Source organism: Protopterus annectens, chromosome 1.part2 (genome assembly GCF_019279795.1).
Source record: "Protopterus annectens isolate FY-2018-M chromosome 1.part2, PAN1.0, whole genome shotgun sequence".
Taxonomy (NCBI): domain Eukaryota; kingdom Metazoa; phylum Chordata; order Ceratodontiformes; family Protopteridae; genus Protopterus; species Protopterus annectens.
Window position 1 is genome coordinate 550,680,000 of NC_056727.1, and position 21,967 is coordinate 550,701,966.

General features: G+C 43.0%; 1 protein-coding gene across 1 annotated transcript in view; it reads right to left on the reverse strand.

The window, feature by feature from the left end:
• Positions 1 to 4,084: 4,084 nt before the first annotated feature.
• The window catches only part of EIF4A3 (eukaryotic translation initiation factor 4A3), a 635,526-nt gene continuing 617,643 nt past the window's right edge, over positions 4,085 to 21,967 (reverse strand). Inside the window, exon 11 of the mRNA XM_044060170.1 lies at positions 4,085 to 4,304. Coding sequence (XP_043916105.1) covers positions 4,085 to 4,304 — 220 coding nt within the window. The remainder of the gene's footprint in view (positions 4,305 to 21,967) is intronic.

Genomic DNA, 21,967 nt, shown 5'->3' on the forward strand with positions numbered 1-21,967 from the left:
GTTAGGGTCTGGGTGGCGTGGGGTTGAGTAAAAGGCAGCCCCTTGTTGTGGTTGCATGCTTCTGCCCACCAAAGGAACTCTGTCCTTAGGGTATGATAGGAATGACAGTTTCCAGGTCCTGAGAATGTTGGCACCAAAGACTAAGTACCATTGAAGTTTCCTCGTATGCAGTCTAGCATATGGAATTAGCAGTATACATGAGGCCATGAACCCTAGGGCTTGCAATATTTTTCTCTTGGATAGCTGGTTGCTAGTGGCCATTTCTTTTTTTTAAGTAGTCTGTCAGACAGACTGTTTTTTCTGAAGTGAGGAATGCCATCTGGGACGCTGTGTCCAAGCTTGCTCCCAGGAATAGAATCTTTTGACTAGGTACCAGTTTTGATTTCTTTTTGTTGATGGTGTAACCCCCAAGGAAGTAATTAGGTTTTTCACAAATGTCAGATGCTGCAGCAGTAATTCCTGTCTGCCTGAATCAGGCAGTCCAAGTACGGGTACATTTGGATATTTCTCTGCCTGCAGTATGCAATGCCTGGTGCCAGGCATTTTGTGAATACTCTGGGTGCAAAGGGAAGTGCAGAGAACTGATAATGCATACAGCTTGCCCTGAAACGTAGACACTTCCTGCATGACTCCCTTATGGGGATGTGTAGATAGGCTTCTTTTAAGTCTAGGGTGACTAACCAGACATCCTTGGCTAGCATGGAAAGAAGCTGTTGCAGGTTAAGTATTTTGAATTTTGCTACCACCAGGAAAGGTGTTGAGAATTGAAAGATCCAAAATTGGGTGCCAAGAGCCCTCTTTCCTGGGTACTAGAAGAGTCTGGAGTAGAATCCTTGACCCCCTCTGTTCTACAGGACCTGGCTGAATAGCTCTGATATTGAGCAGAGAAAGTACTTGTTTATGAGCCTCTGCCCACTGGTTTGGAGGAAGATCTGGGGACCCTCTAGGGGTTGGCAGTAAATGGAAATAAAATTTGTACCCCTGGGATACAATGTTGAGGACCCACTGGTCCTGAGTGATGGACTTCAAGTTTTTTGCATGAAGGGTAAGTTTTCCTCCTAGGGGCACAAGCTATTGGGCAGGGCTGGGAAGTGGAGTAAATAAGTCATTGTGAACTTTTTCCGTAAGGAGGAGGCTTACCTCTCCCTGCTTTATGGGTGGGGGCACTCCATTGCTTAGATCTCTGCATACCCTGAGACTGTAGTCTGGGTGGTCCGTTTCCCCTGGGTATGGTTCGAGAAGGCTTTGAGGGGGCTGGAAAGGACCAGTGTTTGGAAGGGAAATGACTACTGAATCTAGGGGGTTGCACTTGCAAAAAATCCTTGACGGTCTGCACAGACTTGGCTTTTTCTTCCATCTTTTTAAGAACCTCTTCTGCTTTGGTGCCAAAAATCAGTCCTTATTCAAAGGAGCGTCTAGTAACTTTGATTTGCCATGGTCTGGCAAGGTCTGCTCCTTCAGCCAAGCATGTCTTCTCAGTACACAGCCAGTGACTGCTGCCTGGCAAGATGCTTCTAGGGCATCAAAGCCACACTGCAAAGTATACTTGCTGACTTGGCTTGCAGAGTGCGCATAAGCTCCTGCAATTCTTTATTCTCTACACAGTCTGAAAAGGTTGGCACATTTTGTTTAATAAGTTCCATAATATGTTGCTGGCACTTCAGCATATGAAAGTGACAATTCAATACCCTAATAGCAAGAGTTGCAGAGGTATATACCTTCTTACCCCATCTGTCCAAAGCTCTGGAATCCCTGTCTGAAGGGGTGGGATTCGCTGTAGTAGGCTTGATACCTTTAGGCCCCTAGGAAATTATCTCTGGGTTAGCAGTAGGATTCTTGTAAAGGAATTTGTTAGTGTCGGGTACTCTGTAGTACCTGTCTGGTTTCCTAGGGGCAGGAGGTAAAGTGTCAGGACTTAGACTGGATTCCATAAAAACATCATCCACAACATCCAGGACAGGGGATATTGCTAAAGGTCTGTGCTGAGGGAACTCCAGAAATTCTCAGTTTCTCTTTTTGGACTGAGGATAGTCTTGGCATTCCCAGTGGAAATGCTCTCTTAAAGTATGTAAGGTTTCAGCAAAAGAAAAATCCTCTGGAGGGGAGCCAGAAGGAATGGATTCCTCTGCATCTGAATCCTCATAAGCAGATAAAGGCATGTTTTCATAATCAGAAATCTCTGTCTCATCGGACTCCTGGTCTGTAGAAGCTGAAGGGGACTGAACTTTGTCTCTTAGCAGGGGAAGGCTGACTTCCCCTAATTAATGTAATAAGGTCTTTGGCCATTCTAAGCATTTGTTTTTGTGGCATGGGAGCAGGTGCAAGTGCTTTGGTCGTCTGTTTTCTAGGTGTAGTGCATACTCTGGGCCTAAGAAACTCTGTAGTTTTGGTTAAAAAAGTCGGTTTGAGTCGAACATCAGTTGAACGAAGAACTGCCTCAGAAGCCGGTGCCTGCTCAGCTGCTCCAGATCCATTCAAGGTAGAGACATCCGCAGGTTCCATAGTTGAAAAAGAGTCTCGCGGAATACCGGATTCTGAATGGGTCTCGGTAGAGGCCTGAGAATCCACTAAAGTGGGCATCAGGGGCTGCAAAGGTGCCTCACTGAGTACTGGCAGCCTGGTGACTAGCTTAACAGAAGCTTCGTTGGCAGTTTTGGACCTATGGGGTCTGTCTCTGTCTTTATCCTCACATTTTTTCGGAATATCGGTAGTCGGATGACTTACCAAAGCCATTTCAGAATACGGAGATCGGGAGTGAAAGAATTTAGCAACAAACAGAGCCAAACGACGAATGGCTCGGGCATTAAATAAGGCACAAAACTGACAGAGGAACGTTGTGGTCTGGGCCTAAACAAGTGATGCAGTAAGAATGAAAATCTCTGTGCGGTATTTGCTTTCCACAGGCAAGACAATTACTAACTTTTTCTGACATCGGTTAGAGCAAGAAAAAAGGATCCCCAACGGGGTACTTAGCTTTAGAAGACTTCAGGATTATTCAATTCGTAAATGAAAATTCAGGTAGCGTCTGACTGGCACTTGCAAACTGCTTCTGCTTCTGGCTCCTCGGCAAGAAAGACTGATGTAATGGTGTCGGCTGCCTGTTTTTATACCCTTGACAATCTGACTTCAGTCCTGGAGCGATAGCATCCGACGCAGAAATACTACGTCTCTGGTATTTGGGCCGACTGAGGACTACCTGCAGGCGGACAACCCTAGTGTGATGACTACAACAGTGAAACACTAAGAACATCACCTCTTCCTTTTTAAGACACCACTTCAGTCAATGCAGTGAACAAAATGACAACTAAGCATAGAGACCGTCTTGCACATAAAGATGAAAACCACTCCTATAGGACAGAGAAGAGTTTATAAGATGTAGCCTGTTCTGTAAAAACTCAAATATTTTAAATAATTCTTTGACCCAACCATACGAACGCAATAAACACATCTACTTAAAGCATACTGTACTTTAGGTTTTCCAAAGTAAGCATCTTTCTGTACTATCGCTGCAGTATAAGCACTAAGTCTGTATAAAAAATGAATGATGTTAGGTGTTCTTGTGGCCATTCAACTTTTCTGAGTAAAGGAACCAGATATAAAAAGTGGATAAGTGCATCCTGTCACAGATGGGCAAATGCAGTGTCCATCAATGTTTTCTATATCTTTCTCCCCACTACCTGCTGACAATTAGAACTCCTGCGACTCTGGTCTATTCATCCCACTCTGGATAACAATCAGCTATGGGAGGACATCAACGATGAAGCAATCTGGGTTACTGCTGGCTCTGTCCTCCACATCCTGCCAGCCACAGAACCCCATAAAGCAACCTGGTGACTTATGAAACAAAAGAAAGCTAATAAGCTGATGCACTGACTGATGAATGTGTGTATACAGCCTGTCTGATGGATGCTAGAACACCCATCCACACTATGCATCAGTCATGTAACCTGCCAGGCTGCTGCCATTCCTCAAGGACAGGTGAGTCAGTGATGTCCATCTCACCTGCCTCCACTATTTCTTCCAGCACCCAAACCATTAACTGATCTTGAGCAATCTCTGAGTCAAAGTTAAGGCCTTATCCCTCTTAACACAACTTGGGCAAATGTAAAGTTAAAACAATTGCATGCAGTGAAGAATCAATATGAATGTTAAGTTCTTTTGGAAGAACGGCCTTACCATTCATAGGCATTTCATCAATCTGTGTTGAATAGTACTGTTCAATATCTCGAAGGATACGAATATCATCATTCTTCACAAAATTAATTGCAACACCCTTCCGACCATAACGCCCTGATCTGCCAATTCTGTAAAAAAAAAAAAAACAACCCCCAGAAATTATTAAATGTTAAGATGGGAAAAATATAAAATTCAACATCTTTCATAATGCATAAAAATATTATGTGCCCCCCCCCCCAACAGAAGCACAACAAATCACAGCCCTGAATACCAGTGCCTTCTCCTGGGATAGGGCCATGAGCCAATGTTCACAGTCAAAAAATATTACAGGAAATTGCAACAGTCAAGTACCAAGGAGAAATAGGACCATAGGTAAGTATTACGCTTGCTGCCCTTACAGGCCATTATAAACCTAGCCAATGTCTCTTTTGGTGCTTGAATTAACCTATACCATTTGGTGTTAAATTAGCCTTACCCATCCCATGGTCAATACTTATATACTACCACTGATAAGAATAACTGGGGTCATACCACAGACAATTTGAGAGGACTCATGCATAGGATAAAGCATTTACGTATTGCCTCTGTCCATTAATAGTACAGAGGCCAGTCCTGGAGTATTTTTTAATTCTCATCCACAGATCAAAGTTGCACTTAAATATGGACAGAGACCAGCTTTGTTTTACATAGCTGGGGAGTCTGGTCCAGAGCAGTGATACCCTCTTCGTGCAATAGCTATCCCTTCAAAACACTTTGCTAATGATGCAAAAGAGGATTAGATCCTTATACAAGAGTATTTCTGATGCAAATTTGACTCGATGTGTAGCAAATCCATCAGAACTGGGTTGGAAGATGTCTTGTATGCCAGTCTGTAGGATAAATGGTAATGACAGGGATTTGAATCAGGCCCATGTAGGACATATTGTTAGGCTTTGTATCATTTTAATTAAACTTAATGACTGGCCTCATGAAGGCAGAGTAAAGGGGGACAATTATATCCCTACATCTGAACACTTCCCTTTGTTTATAAACTGTGCTACATAGACAGACTTTCTTATGACAATAGACACACATTGGTTGAAAGCTAGGTCACTTTTCGTAACAGTTCTCAAATCATGAACATCTGAGTCAACTTTTAAGGGCCTATTGTCAATGGGGTAGTTCCCCAGGGTAGACTTCCCAAAGGATATGTTACTACATTTTTTTGTCATCTGGCTTCAAGTCCATGACTGTGGCACAAGGTACTTGTATGGAAAAAACCTTCTTGCAGGATGGCCAAGTCATTTGGGGATCCAATGAATGCTCCTAGCTGCAGTCACTGCAAACTTCAGTGAGAGCCTTTTGGTACTTGCTTTTACTACAGAGATGCAGATGCCAAACAGGAAGGGCAACAGCACAGAACCCTGGGGAACTTCAAAATAGGGATAGTTAACTCCACAAAGAGACCAATCACCAGTGATTTCCTCGGTCCTATTTGTGAACCAGTTGTCAATCCATCTGGTGACAGAGGGGTTTACTCACAGTCCATTTCGCTTTTCTACTATGTCTGAGTGGGAGACGGTGTGAAAAGCTTTGGCCAGGTCAAAGTATGCAAAGAAAATGGCCTTCTTTGCGGTGGGTGGACAATATCAAGTTCGCATCTGGTTTTGACCCTCACTAAGAAATAGCAGAATGTGAAACTAAATTAACAGCTACTTGCTTCTTTGAAGCAGTGACTTCCTGTTACTGCAGGAAATGTCCAACCCTGGCTCAGAGGTCTTCCAGCTTCTACAACTTCATTACAGCTGGAAGCACTCCACAGTAAATACAAAAATTCAGTCATTATTTATTTTGCTCACACTGTTGTTAATATAAAATAAATTTATCTGAGTTACTTAATGGTATCCCTCGGACACTTCATTATTACATGGGGGAAACTTGGTTCCTGGACAGCAGTCAGCAGATGCTAAAGCACAGTTTCCCCTTAACTGAACTGTTGTGTGACCTCAGACTTCCTACATGTTGCAGGGTGATTTTTTTTTTTTTTGTAAGTAATGTCAATAGCTCAAAAGTCCATGTATATTTTTCAATACAATGGTTCCTAATGAATGTGGCAACAGGATTGCCATACCCTCCACACTATATATACGCAGTTATACCAAATGACTTCCAATTCCATTTTTTAAATAGAAATACTTCAAAAAAGGAAAGTACAGTTGTGTACCTACCATAAATGTAGATGTTCGAGTGTATTCACTATTGCAGTCATTACTCTTGGGTTATCCTGCTGGCAGGCTACCCTTAGTTGGTCAGAATTCCAAAGTCTAGGTCTGGCGTCGGTTGCTGTTGCCTCTTCCCTGATGTCAGTGTGCCAGGGATATAAAAGATGCAGCCGACGCCATTTTCTTCAGTTTTTCTTGCCCCAGATGTCAGGTTCCCCCAAACTGGTAGGCTGAAAAATACGCCAATAAATAAGCATGCACAAAAATAACATTTCCTTCATCTACAAGCAAATACACCACATAGGTTGTATAGGATAGAGAAGTGCAGATAAGTCCCAGCAAAGAAAAAGGGGGATGGTGGGTGGGTAACCTGGACTGCAACAGTGAATACACTCGAGCATCTACATTTATGGTAGGTACATAACTGTACTATATTCATCGTGTTTCACTGTTGCAGTCATTACTCGGGTTGAATCCCAAAGCTGAGGATGGGTGGCTGGGCTAAATAGGATTAGGAGGGGCTATGAGGCCCTGCAGAACTGCAGTGGCAAAGCCTGCACTGGATTTAGAGTAAAGAGGTAAGTGGTCGTGCTTTGTGAAAGTGTGCACTGAACTCCAAGTTGCAGCCTCTAAGATATCGAGATAGCCTTTCCTTGTGATCCTGCAGCATATGAGACAAAGTTGCTCAGTATTTCTGAAAGCTTTAGTTCTGTCCAAGTAGAAGCGTAGCTGCCTGTGCATGTCCAAAGAATGCAGAATTTTCTCACCCTTGTTCTGTGGATTTGGATAAAAGGTAGGCAAGTGAATGGTTTGGCTGAGGGCCACACGGGACAACACCTTAGGCATAAATGTTGGGTTTGTCCTCAGAGAAACCCTGTCTAGATGAAAAATGATAAAAGGTTCCACAGCCATGAGTGCTTGTAACTCCGAGACTCGTCTTGCAGAGGTTATTGCTAAGAGCAGAGCTGTTTTCCAGGATAAGAATTTTATATCCGCTGTTGATGCTGGCTCGAAAGGAGGCAGTGTGAGTTTTTCCAAAACATAATTGAGGTCCCAGGCCGGAATTGGTGCTCTCCTTGGAGGCCTAATATTTTTGGCCCCTCTGAGGTACTGCCTTATTAAAGGATGAGAAAAGATAGGTGGTTCCGTATTGTAATGGGCTGAAATGGCAGAGGCATGAATCTTAATTGATGAGAAAGAAAGGCCTTTGTTCAGCATCCCAGTTAGGTATTGTAAAATCTGAGGGAAATTTGGAACACACGTGTCAATGCCTTGTTCCTGGTTCTAAGCACAGAATCTCTTCCATTTTTCTGCATAAGATTTTCTGGTACTGGGCCTCCTGGCCTCCAAGATAACATCCATAACAGCTTTTGAAAGAGGAGTGTTCTGAATGGCAACATTATCTGCCATGCTGCCAGATTTAAGGTCCTGAGTTGGCTGTGCAGAATCCGATTGTTTTGTTGGGTCAGCAAGTGAGAAGTTTGAGGCAATATCCATGCTGGACCTTGAGACAAGCTCTTTAGGGTTGGGTACCAGTGCTGGCGTGACCAGTCTGGTGCAATCAGTATCATTTTTGGCTTCTCTTGTCTGACCTTTAGGAGTACCCTGGGAAGGAGAGGCAGTGGAGAAAAGGCATATACTGTTAGATTTTTCCAGCTGAAGGATAGGGCGTCCACTTTCCATGCTTGCTTGTGATAAATCCTTGTGCAAAATCTCTGCAATTGGCAGTTGTGAGGGGAGGCAAATAGATATATGTCTGGGCATCCCCATTTCTTTGTTATCATGCTGAAGACTTGTGGATCCAGTTTCCCTTCGGGGGATCCATGAGGTTTCTGCTTAGTTCGTCTGCCAGAGTATTTGTTTTTTCCTGGCAGGAATTGTGCTTGCAGGTGAACTTGACAAGTCAATGCTGTGTCCCATAAGGTCATTGCTTCTCTGCAGAGGGGGTAGGAATGTGTACCTCCCTGCTTGTTTATGTACCACATGACCGCAGTATTGTCTATCTTTATCAGTAGCTGTCCTGGATGAAGCAGGTCCTTGAAAGCTGTCAGGGCATTTTGAATAGCTAGCATCTATTTTTGATTGATGTGAAGACGCACCTGTTTGCAGGCCATGTGCCCAAAATACATTTTCCTGCCATATGGCCCCCCCAGGCATAATCTGATGTATCTGCTGTCAGTGTCTGTCTGACTGTGGGTAAACTGAATGGCAGACCCTTGTTGTGGTGACAGGCCTCTGCCCACCATCGAAACTACTGTTGCAGGCAGGGAATGAGTGCAATTACTGTCTCCAGGCTGTGGTAATGTTGAGTCCAAACACTTTTTAGATACCATTGTAGTTTCCTCATATGCAGTCTGGCATATGGAATTAGTGGAATGCAGGATGCCATGAAACACAAGGCCTGCAGGATTTTCCTTGCAGATAAGTGGGTTTTTGTTGCCAATTTCTTGAAGTAAGAAGTCAGTTGCTTTTGTTCGTCTGGCGTGAGATAAGCCATCTGGGCAGTTGTATTTAAGCTTGCACCCAGGAATATTATGCATGGATTTTGCTTTATCCTCCATTTTTTTCAACACCTCTTCTGCTTTAGTACCAAAGTATCGTGCTGTAATGGAGCATCTAATAATTTTGCTTTAACATGATCGGGCAGATTCTGTTCCTTTAACCAAGCATGCCTTCTAATAACAGAACCTGTAACAGCGGCCCTGCAAGAGGCCTCCAGTGAATCATAACCACATTGCAAAGTATGCTTTGCCACTTGTTCAGCTGCATGCAATAAATCCTGCATTTCCTTGTTCTCTGAACATTCAGTATTTGTCAACAATTTCTGTTTAAGCAGTGACATTAAATATTGCTGATATTTAAGCATATGAAACTGACAATTTCAAGCCTTTACAGCCAAAGTAGCAGAAGTGTAAACTTTTTCCCCTATCTGTCTAGAGCCCTAGAATCCCTATCAGAGGGGACAGGGTTTTTTGCAGTGGAAGCTTTAACCCCTTTGGGACCCTGAGATATAGTTTCAGGGTCAGCAGTGGGGTTTTTATATAGGAATTTATGAGAATCCGGGACCCTGTAGTATCTGTCTGGCTTAGCAGGTGCAGGGGATAGAGAGTCAGGGGACAGGCCGGACTCTAAAAATACATCATCTACAATATCTAGAACAGGTGGAATAGCAAGGGGTCTGTGCTGAGGAAGTAGCAGGAAGTCTCTGAGCCTTTTCTTAGATTCAGAATAATCTTGGCTCTCCCAGTGGAAATGCTCCCACATGGTATGCAGGGTTTTCCCAAAAGAATAATCCTCAGGAGGAAAGGCTGAAGGAATGGAATCTTCAGCATCAGAATCCTCATAAGGAAGCATGGAATAATCCTGTTCAGAAGAGGAATCAGAGGAATAGAAACGTGATCACAAGAATCATACTCCGTCTCTTGCCTAGGCCTCTCATCAGGAGGGGGATGGGAACCTCTGATCAAAGTAATTAGGTCTTCGGCCATTTTGAGCATCTGTTTTTTAGGCATGGAAGTCTGAGTAGGAGAATGCTGTACTTGCTTCTGTCTTTATAGCTGCTTTAGTCTTTGTCTTTAAAGCTGAAGATGGCTTAACATATAGCTGTGAATGTCTGAAGACACCCTCAGAAGCCGATGCCTGCTCAGCGGCTTTGGACCCATCTTTCTTTCTTTGGAATTCTGGCTGACTGAGGGTAGCCTGCCAGCAGGAGAATGATTTACGAGTGTCCAATACCTTGAGTATCCAGAGGCCCAGTCGGCTCCACGTGGGAGTCGGAAGCAGCCTGTGGCTCTGAGGTAGCGGGTGCCAGGGGCTGCAAAAGCGCCTCACTGAGAACCGGTGACTGGCCTAGCGGAGGCCTCATAGTCTGTTTTGGACCTCGGATGCCTATCCTTTTCCTTGTCCTTGCGTTTTTTTGTAAATTCCAGTCGTTGGCTGTTCCGACGGCATTATATAATTAAATGTTCGGCCAAAGTAATGAAATGCAAAATCGAACAGACGCTTAATAGTGCGTTGGTTAAATCTAGCACAAAACCGACAGCTAGCAACGTTGTGATCAGGGCCTAGGCAAGGAATACAGTAAGAGTGAAAATCCTTATGAGGTATTTGCTTCCCACAAGAAATACAATTGTTAACTTTTTCTGACATTGGTCTGGAGCAAGAAAAAAGTTTCCCCAATGGGGTACTTAGCTTTAATGAAGACTTCGGTTCTGAAATTCGGATTTGAAAATCTCAGGAGTCGGCCGACCGGCACTTGCGAACTGCTTTTGCTTCAGGCACTGCGCGGCAAGAAAGACTGAAGAAAATGGCGTTGGCTGCATCTTTTATACCCCTGGCGCACTGACGTCAGGGAAGAGGCGACAGCAACCGACGCTGGAGCTAGACGTTGGAATTCTGGCCGACTGAGGGTAGCCTGCCAGCAGGATAACCCAAGAGTAATGACTGCAACAATGAAACACGAACATCTGGATAATCCCCCTGTGTAAGAAGCAACATGAAAGGAAAGTTAAGATATTTCATAAAGTCCAACTGAACCTCGTAGAAAGAAAAAGATGCGACACCTACCACAGAAGCACAAGTCTTGAAGATTAAAAGTTGTGGCGAACACTTCACACAGCTATAGTATTTTGAAATGCTCTTGCAGAAACACTACTGAGTAATGGTAGAGACTCACAACAGGTGGCTGTTTGCATAGCTGTGAAAAGTCTGACATAAAATTTATCATAATATGCTACTCCCATGGATCATAATAAATCACACCCACTCAACATACATTGAAGGTGGAAATGCAACAACACAACAAGGATAATATTTAAACCAAGCAAGACTTATTTAAGCAGAAAGGTTATCATAGCAATTCTAAAATTACCCTAGCTGTTTGTGACTCCAAAGTGCACATAACTTACTTCAACTGACTTTGCATAGGTTTTGTGTTGGGTCCAATTGTGTGGGTGTGTGTGCGTGTGTGTGTGGGGGGGGGGGGGGCAATTACATAAGCTACACAATGTCAAACAAATCTACTCAAACATTACCACAACATGTTAAAACAATTTGCAATCAAACACAGATAGACAACAATACATTAGACATCAAATTAAGCTAGATATTAGTGACCTTGTTGAATACTGGTGGTACTTTCCCTTTAAAAATCTCATCTTAAGGACTTCTCAAAAGTGAACCTTCGGTTACCTGACCTAAATAAATTTTGCTATAATCCTCCTCCAATGGATCCCACTGCTAAAGCCGCTGGCCTATGCCTCTGAATTCTACTCCCATTTTAATAGTTGTATTGATAAGGCAAGTCTCTATCCACAATATTAGAATTTAAAAAAAAACAAACAAAAAAACACTGTGGTGGAATACCCGTATAAATAAATTACATCAAGAGAAAGAAATCCCTTAATGCATATAGGAGGTCTCATTCTGACTACTTATGCCATAGAATAGAACACAAATATTGTAAAAACAGAGAAACACTAGCCCTGAATGGGTGCTGGTTTTATCATCATCCACTAGAAAACCTTTTCCATTCGGTAATATATGATTTTTCTACTAGCAGGCTGTCCTGCCTTTGTTAGTACCTGCTGTACGTCTTCAGTAAACAAGTACCTAAAGGTAATCAAGACCCTATCATCCAGGCAGTCTGTTCTTCTGTGTGTAGATCCATTCTGTGTGGAAAGCTTGTGGTAATTGTCCCTGGCCACTTCCAAAAGAAGGGAGACCCACTGTTGCCTGGATCAGAACATTAATTTTGGTGGATTCCAATCTTCACAAGTACCTTGGATATCAGTGGAAAGGGGGAAAGCATACAGGAACATTCCTGTCCAAGACAAAGAAAAGGCATTGTCTTTCGGGCCTTCCTGCATGGAGTTCTGGAGCAGAATTTTGCCAGCTGATTGTTCAAGAGAGGATGTAAATAGGCCCTGAGATATTCACTCACAGTGACCAAAGTTTAGTGGAAAACCTTAGAAACAGATCTAGATAAAGATTTTTTTTTCTTCTGTAGAAGAAAAACTCACTGGATTGAGATGTCTAGTTGATATCCCAGGAACACAATCCTGTGTGAAGGCAAGACAGACGTTTGAATGCTCTCTAGGAATCTCCTTGGAAAGGAGGAATTTCTTCCCACTGCCATTTGTAACCTTGACAAATGATTTTCAAAACCCACTTGTCTGAAACCATCTGTTGCCAAAGTGTGCAGTGGAGATTCAGACTTTCTGGTAGGGAAAATTGACTGCCAAGGTGGGAAGCAGGACAAGGTCCCTTAAACGATTATTCTGACTTGTTGGACTGGCCTTGGTTTTGGGAGATGCCTGTATTCCTTTTGGAAGCCCCTTACCATTTTTTTCCTTAAACATCTGTTTACCAGCATTTTGCAAAGGCTGTTTTATTTTGTTTCTTGCCAAAATTAGATGAAGGGTTAAAGAATCCCTTAGAAATTTTGAAAAAGGAGGGCTGAAAAATTCCCTGTATCAGCTCACCCATCTCATCACAGAAGTGGGGCTGGGGACAGACATTTCAATCATACTCATTAACCATGTCCCAAGCAGTAGATGTGTTGGGAGTAATAAAACAATATACCAAACTTACCCAGACAGGTTTACAATAATGGTAACCAGTTATTTTTTCTTATGGATCAGCACCCAGGTTAATAAGGGCTTGAAGAAAATCTACATGGTAATCTGAATCATTGCACTATTAACAACGCAATGACAAAATTCGGCTTTCTGAGTAACCCCTTAAAAGAAAGCTAAACAGGACTGCGGAAACAAATATGGAATTACTAATAGCAAATCTTTTAAACCTTTTAATTTCATGGAATTATCTCACCAGACAACTAGACTTGCTGAAAACTTTTGCTGCAAGAACTGCCCAAAGTTTTCTCGGTACATTCCACTTTTCTCAAAATGTTGGCACTTCTTAATTCAAACCTACTGCACGCACATTTTTTATTTACGCCCTAGAACCTTCACACACTATTTAAGCATGACTACATACCCCCCCCCCCCGAGTTCATTTACCTAAAGCACTCAAAACTCTACTGACCAGTTAGCCAGCCACTAACCAAAAAGTAAGAAACCATCTGCTCTCAACTACCAGAATATGCAAGACACATTAAGGTGGGTTTTTGTGTTATAAATGGCACAGCTTTAGGAATGGGTCTTGCATCCTCCTCAATGCACACTGACAGTTTTGATAATGTCAAGAAAAGCCTCCTCATACAGACCAACTTCACTAATAAAAAATTTGTCCAACTTCACTACGTAAAATTTGTCCCTGAAAATAGTCAATCACAAATTATTTCTCACTAAACCATGAACATTTCAACTTTAAAAAGGGTTCACTTAAACATTGTCAACATTTCTCTGACTCTGCCTTACAGATAATTAGGCAGGATTACCAACATCTGATTGAAGAATGCTCACAGCAGTACCTCTACTATTAAAGCTGAGGCTTGTCTGTTTTTATCAGCAATCTAACAGATCTACTCAATGCTGAACTTGCTTTAAGTGGTTTGAAGAAAATAAACAGCTTCAATATTATCTTGCACTGCTAAGAGACTAAAAAATAATTCACTGCCAACAATGAGAACTCTTTCTTTCAATCTTACTGAGAAACAGCAAAATATACAAACACCTACATATTTTCCCGCATCATGCAACATTCACACTTAATAGCCGCAATGAATCAGCATCAAAGAAAATGATAAATTACTTGAAAACTTCTACTAAGTAGTTTCCTATCATCCGAAGCCAAGAAACACTTATTACTAAATCATTTAATCTCTGAAATATGCACCATACCTTACCATTCCGGTAATGTATATATCGTACAGACTGCAGTGAATAAAATTATTCACTTTATTTTCCTTTCTCGCATACCTCCCAAACTCTTAGTGTAGGAATTCTGGACAAAGCTAGAACTAATGTGAGGGACAAAGACTCAAAATCACACAGATTTTAAATAGTGCTCTTAAAAATTTAAAAGCTAAGTTGCAAGAACAACAGATTTTTGCATTAACATGTATTTTCCGAACAATATGAAGTCTCTCTCAAACGAATGTCACCACTTAGGGACTTCATCAATGATTTACCAGAAAACCACACATTTTATGAGGAACAGACCAAAAAAACAATAAAAATCTGGGCATTCCATGAAACTCTGGACAGTTGAGTAAAAGAAAGTACAGTTGTGTGCACTAATCAAAAATTTAGATGTTCTAGCGTATTCACTGTTGCAGTCATCACATTTGGGTTATCTGCTTGCTGTAGCCCTCAGTCCGCCTGATTAACAAAGTCTTGGGTCCTGCGTCGGTTGCTGTCCCTTCTTCCATGACGTCAGGTTGTCAGGGGTATAAAACATGCAGCCGACGGCATTACATCAGTTTTTCTTACCCCACATGTCAAGTGCCCCCCAATGGGAAGCAATTAAATCTATAAATATACAAGGATATACCTCCAACAAAAAAGCAAATACACCAAAAAGCTTTTGAGCATAGTAAAGGAGAGTAGAGGTATAGCCAAAAGAAGTAAGAGGGCTGGAGGTAGGGTAACCAGGACTGCAACAGTGAATACACTCTAACATCTACATTTATGGTAAGTGTACACAACTGTACTATGTTCTTCATGTTTCACTGCTGCAGTCATCACATTTGGGTAGATTCCCAAAGCTAAGGATGGGAGGAGGAATTTAGACAGCAATAGGACCAGCTATAAGGCCCTGCAAGACTGCAGTGGCAAAGCCAGCTCTGGATTTAGAGAAAATTGGCAGATGATAATGCTTGGTGAAAGTATGTACAGAACTCCAGGTAGCAGCTTCTAGGATGCCCTTAGTAGGGATGCCTCTGATTAAGGTTGTAGAGGGAGATGCAGCCCTGGTTGAGTTGGGTCTCATCCCTTGTGGGATGGGTTTTCCATGGTGCTTGTAGCAGAAATGAATGCAATGGCCTATCCATTTGGAAATAGTTTGCTTTGAAATAGCCTTCCCCTCTGCCCCTGCAGCAAATGCCACCAGCAGTTGTTCAGATTTCCTTTGAGGTTTAGTCCTGTCCAAGTAGAATCTAAGTTGTCTGTGCACATCTAAGGAGTGCAGTATCCGTTCCCCTTTGTTCTGTGGATTAGGGAACGAAGGTTGGCAAATAAGGGCCACACTGGATACCACCTTGGGCACGAAGGAGGGATTGGTCCTGAGGGACACCCTGTCCACATGAAAGATGATGAAAGGCTCCACTGCCATAAGGACATGTAATTCAGATACCCTTCTTGCTGAAGTGATTGCTAAAAGGAAAGCTGTTTTCCAAGAAAGGAATTTTAGGTCTGCAGTAGCAGCTGGCTCGAAAGGAGGAATAGTGAGTTTCTCCAATATAAAGTTAAGGTCCCAGGCTGGAGTTGGAGGTCTCCTGGATGGTCGTAAATTTTTGGCCCCTCTGAGGAACTGCTTGAGCATTGGATGAGAGTAGAGGGGAGGTTCTGTGTTATAATGAGCTGAAATAGCTGAGGCGTGAATTTTGATGGAGGAGAAAGAGAGGCCCTTGTGAGGCATCTCAGTTAAGTATTGTAAAATCTGAGATAAATTGGGCACTGCTGTGCTCATCCCTTAAGAATGGTTCCAGGCACTGAATCATTTCCATTTTTCAGCATAAGATTTTCTAGTACTAGGCCTCCTTGCCTCTAAAATGATATCCATCACTGGTTTACTGAGGGATGGTAAAGGAGAGATTAGGTAATTAGCCAGGCTACTAGGTTCAGTGTGTGAAGCTGAGGGTGCAGAATCTGGTTCTCCTGCTGAGACAATAGGGCAGGAGTCTGAGGCAAATGCCATGGGGCCAAAAGTGACACTGCGCAAGAGGGGGTACCAGTGTTGGCGTGGCCAGTCTGGTTCAATCAAAATTGTCCTTGGTTTGTCTTGTTTGATCTTTAGTAGTACTTTGAAGAGGAGACGCAGAGGAGGAAAGGTATAAACTGATAGGTTTTTCCAGCTGAAGGATGGAGCATCCACGTTCCAAGCTCGTTTGTGGTGAGGCCTTGTGCAAAATTTGTCCAATTGATAGTTCTGGGGGGAGGCAAACAGGTCTATATCTGGTTTCCCCCACTTGCTTGTCAAAATGCTGAAAATTCTTGGCTCCAGTTTCCACTCGTGTGAGTCCATGAGGTGTCTGCTTAGTTCGTCTGCCAGTGTGCTTAGTTTTCTGGCAGGAATTGAGCTTGTAGATGCACTTGGTAGCTCAGGGCTGTGTTCCACAATGCCATTGCTAGTCTGCAGAGGGGGTAAGAATATGGACCCCTCCTGCTTGTTTATGTACCACGTAACAGTGGTGTTGTCCGTCTTTAACATTAATTGTCCTGGAAGAATGTGGTCCTTGAAGGCTGGCAGAACATTCTGTACAGCTATCATTTCTTTTTGACTGATATGCAGGTGCATTTGACTTGAGTTCCATTTGCCCTGAATGCACTTCCCTGCCAGGTGAGCCCCCCATGCATAGTCTGATGTGTCTGTTGTTAAGGTTTGGGCGGCAGGGGGTAATTTGAATGGTAGTCCTTTGTTTTGGAGGCAGACCTCTGCCCACCAAAGGAACTCTAGGCGTAGGCAAGGTACGACAGGAATCATTGCTTCTAGATCCTGAGAATGTTGACACCATAGGTTTTTTAGATACCATTGTAATTTCCTCATATGCAGCCTTGCATATGGAATTAGAAGAATGCAGGAGGCCATGAACCCCAAGGCTTGCAGAATTTGCCTTGCAGATAACTGGGTTTTTGTGGCCACTTGTTTGAAGTAAGTTGTCACATGAATTTTTTTCTCTGGCGTGAGGAAAGCCATCTGGGAAATTGTATTCAAGCTTGCTCCCAGGAATATAATTTTTTGACAGGGTACCAGGTGTGATTTCTTTTCATTTATGGAGCACCCCAGACAAGTTAGCACCCTGTGTACAAAGGCCAGATGATTCAAAAGTATGTCTTGGCTTTCTGCCCGAATTAGGCAATTGTCCAGGTATGGGTATATTTGAATATTTCTTTGCCTGCAAAATGCAATAACTGGAGTTACACACTTTGTGAATACCCTGGGCACAGTGGATAAGATAAAGGGCAGTGCAGAGAACTGATAGTGTGTGTAGCCTGATTTGAAGTGTAGGTATCTTCTGCAAGATTCCCTGATTGGGATGTGCAAGTATGCTTCCTTTTACTCTAGTGTTGACAACCCTAGCATAGGGAGCAACTGGTGAAGAGTCAGCATCTTGAATTTTGGAATCACCAAAAAAGGTGTTTAGAGTAGAGAGGTCCAGGATAGGACGCCATGAATTGTCCTTTCTGGGTACCAGGAAAAGCCTAGAGTAGAAACCTTGTCCCTTTTCCTCTTCTGGTACCAACTGAATAGCCCCCATGCTTAAGAGAGAAAGTACTTGTTTTTGGGCCTCTGCCCACTGATTTGGGGGTGGATATGGCGACCCGCTTTGTGTTGGTAATGTGTGGAAGTGAAATCTGTATCCCTGGGACACTATATTTAAAACCCATTTGTCCTGGGTAATGAGTTCCCAGTTCTTTGCATGAAGAGCAATCTTTCCCCCCAAAGGGGCAGTCAGATGGTAAGTGCTTGGAAATTTTAAAAGGAAGTCATTGAGACAGTTTACCATGGGGGAGTCTTATTACTCCCAGATTTGGAAGCAGAGGCCCCACACTGTTTAGTCCTGTGCGTACCCTGGAAGCTTTGCTGGATCTGGGTTTGGACTGGGAAGGTCTGGAAGAGGCAGGAAAGGACCAATTCTTGGAAGGCCAATGCCTACTAAATCTTGGAGGTTGTACTTGTAAAAAATCTTTAACAATTTGCATAGATTTAGCTTTTTCCTCCATCTTTTTAAGAACTTCTGCCTTGTTGCCAAACAGGCGGTCCGGTCCTGGTTTAAGGGAGCATCCAGTAATTTCGCTTTAACATGACCTGGCAAGGATTGCTCTTTAAGCCAAGCATGTCTTCTAAGTACAGACCCAGTTACAGCAGCCCTGCAAGATGCCTCTAGTGAATCAAAACAACATTGCAAATTATGTTTTCCAACTTGTTCAGCTGAATGCAGTAAATCCTTTAAATCCTTATTTTCAGCACAATCAGAAATCATCATAATTTTCAGTTTAAGCAATCCAATAATATGCTGCTGATACTTTAACATATGAAACTGGCAGTTTAAGGCCCTAATGGCCACATTTGCAGAAGTGTATGCCTTCTTACCCCATTTATCCAGCACCTTGGAGTCTCTATCAGAGGGGGTAGGATTTTTGCCAGTAGTAGCTTTAATGCCCTTGGGTCCCTGTGAAATGATCTCAGGATCCGCAGTAGGATTTTTAAAAAGGTACTTGAGAGTCAGGGACCCTGTAATATCTATCAGGTTTTCTGGGAGCAGGAAGTAAAGGGTCAGGGGCCAAGCTAGATTCCAAAAAGGCATCATCAACAAAGTCTAGTACAGGAGGTATGGCTTAAGGCCTGTGCTGGGGCAGGAGTAAGAAATCCCTAAGCCTCTTTTTAGAATCAGAGAAATCCTGACTTTCCCCAATGAAAATGCTCCCTGAGAGTATGCAAGGTTTCACCAAAAGACAAATCCTCGAGGGGGGGCAGAGGGAATAGTCCTCAGCATCACGATCCTCACAGGTAGATAAGGGTAAATCCTGGTTATCACAGGAAACAGAAAATTCAGAATCCTGGTCAGAAGTATCATAAACAAACTCAGTCCTAGGTCTCTTACAGGGGAAGGCTGGCTTCCCCTGATTAAAGTAATAAGGTCTTCAGCCATTCTTATCATTTGTTTTTTAGGCATAGAGGCCTGACCATATGGTCTGGGCGTCAGTTTTCTAGGCATGGTTCAAGTTTTTGGCCTTGAAGAAGAAGATGGTGTCAGATTAATATGCAAGTCAGTAGACCTGAATACACCCTCAAAAGCCGGTGCCCGCACCGTGGCTCCGGACCCATCCAAGGTAGAGACATTGGCAGGTTCCACAGTTGAAGCATCTCGCGGCATACCGGACTCCAAATGGGTCTCAGTAGAGGCCTGCGAATATGAAGTAGCAGGTATCAGGGGCTGCAAAAGTGCCTCACTGAGTACTGGAGAACTGGTGACTGGCTTAGGAGAAGCGTCGTCGGCAGTTTTGGACCTAGGCGGACTGTCTCTGTCTTCAACTTTGCGTTTTTTTGGAATGTCGGTAGTCTGATGGCTTACCTAAAACATATCAGGATAATTGAACAGAGCAGCAAAATATTTAGAAGCGGAAATATACAGACGACGGATAGTTTGTGGTTTAAATAAGGCACAAAACCAACAGCGAGGTACGTTGTGGTCAGGGCCTAGGCAAGGAATACAGTACGAATGAAAATTTTTATGAGGTATTTGCTTTCCACAAGTAATGCAATTATTTACTTTTACTGATATCGATTTAGAGCAAGAAAAAGTTTCCCCAACGGGGTACTTAGCTTTTAGTTAAAGACTTCGGTTCTGAAACTCGAAAATGAAAATTTCAGGAGTCTGCCTACTGGCACTTACGAACTGCTTCTGCTTCGGGCACCACACGGCAAGAAAGACTGATGTAATGGTGTCGGCTGCATGTTTTATACCCCTGATGACCTGATGTCATGGAAGAAGGGACAGCAACCGACGCAAGACCCAAGACTTTGTTAATCAGGCCGACTGAGGGTTACTGCAAGCAGATAACCCAAATGTGACAACTGCAACAGTGAAACACGAAGAACATGTTATGTCTTACCATAACATTCCATCTGTGTTGTAGATCTTTATTCATTCATTACTGTTAGGACTTCGGTTCCATCCTCGGAACCAACATGGCCGGTACCAAGCTCGCGCCAGCCAAAAACTCTCAGCTAAGATCTACCCACAATGTCCCTCTCGTAGTCTCTTCAGACAGAGTTTGCCAGCCATTACAGTACAGAAATAATAATAGTGATAGTAGGAGGCTCTGTCTGAACCAATACCTTAACTAATACAGAAATCCTAAAGTCCAGGCAGGGGGAAGGAGGGCGGGAAGTAATGAATGAATAAAGATCTACAACACAGATGGAACATTATGGTAAGACATAACTTCTATATCTGATGTTGTAAATCTTTATTCATTCCTTACTGTTAGAAAAGAGTCCCCAGCTACTTGAGTCCTGGGTGGCTAAGGAAGAACATGCCCGAATACCACATAACCAAAAGATGCTCATCCCCTGGAGGCCAAATCCAGTTTGTAATGAGTGATAAAGCTATGAGATCTTCCCAAGTGGCTTCTGCGCAGACATCATCCATAGAGGCTCTGGAATGAAAGGCCACTGAGTTAGCCATCGATCTAGTAGAGTAAGCCTTTATTTTGGAAGGTAAGGACACTTTGTTTTGATGGCAGATGAAAATAATGGCGTTTCTGAGCCAAGAAGATAGTCATTTTGGAAACAGGCTTACCCATTCTGGGTTCTGCAAAGGCCACAAACAATCGTTTTTCTGAAAGATTTAGCTCTGTCCAAGTAGAAACGAAGTTGCCTATGAACACAGGGTATGCAGAAGGTATTCCCCTCTATTTGAATAGCGGGAAAAGGAAACCAGTAGGTCAATAGATTGATTAATGGAAAAAACAGAAATGACCTTGGGCAAAAAGGAGGGGTCAGTACGTAGAGACACTCTTTCCCTATGAAAAATCAAGTAAGGTCTCTTTACACTCAAGGCCTGCAACTCAGATACTCTTCTCGTTGAGGTAAGGACTACTACAAGTAGAGTTTTCCAAGACAAAAATTTGATACTACAGGAATTAAAAGGCTCGAATGGAGGACTCGTTAACGACTGAAGCACCAAAGTCAAGTTCCATAGTTCTATAGGAGGCTTGACAGGAGGTTTATTATGCAATACTCCTTTCATGAAGGTTTTGCACAGTCGGTGTGACATAACAGATGAATTGTCAATTCCATTGTGAAAGTTTGCAATAGCTGCTAAATGCACTATAATTTTCGATGCTAAAACTCCTGTGAAACAGGGTAGTGAGGTATTGGAAGATCTTCTGAATAGGCATTTAAAAGGGGTCTATATTATGTTCTTTGGCCCATCAAGAGAACCTAGTCCACTTACTGGAATAATTTTTTCTGGTGGAAGGTTTGTGCGAAGCCAGAAGGATCTTGTGAACAGGGGATGAAATATCAGGTAGCCTGGCAATCATCGAAAGTGAAGAAACCAAGCTGTAAGCTTGAGACTGTGGAGATTGGGGTGAATCATTCCCTGAGGATGACACCTTGGGATTGATACAGGAGCCACGGGCTGTGAATCAGGTGAGGCCATAAGAATGGGAACCAGACTTGACAGGGGCAATGAGGATCACTTTGCTTCTCAACCTTTGAGCTTTCTGTAGAAATTTTGGGATAAGGGGAAAGGCTTACAGTAGACCCAGGGGCCAATCGTGCATCACAGCATCCCTCGATGACTCCCCCTGAGGAGGGATCAGGGCAAAGTAGCTTCTGCATTTGTTGTTTAGGGGTGAAGCAAACAGGTTGCAGCAAGGCCTGCCCCAGAGACGGAAGGTTTGAGCTGCTACTATCGGATTGAGGGACCACTCGTGAGGCATCAAAATGTTCCT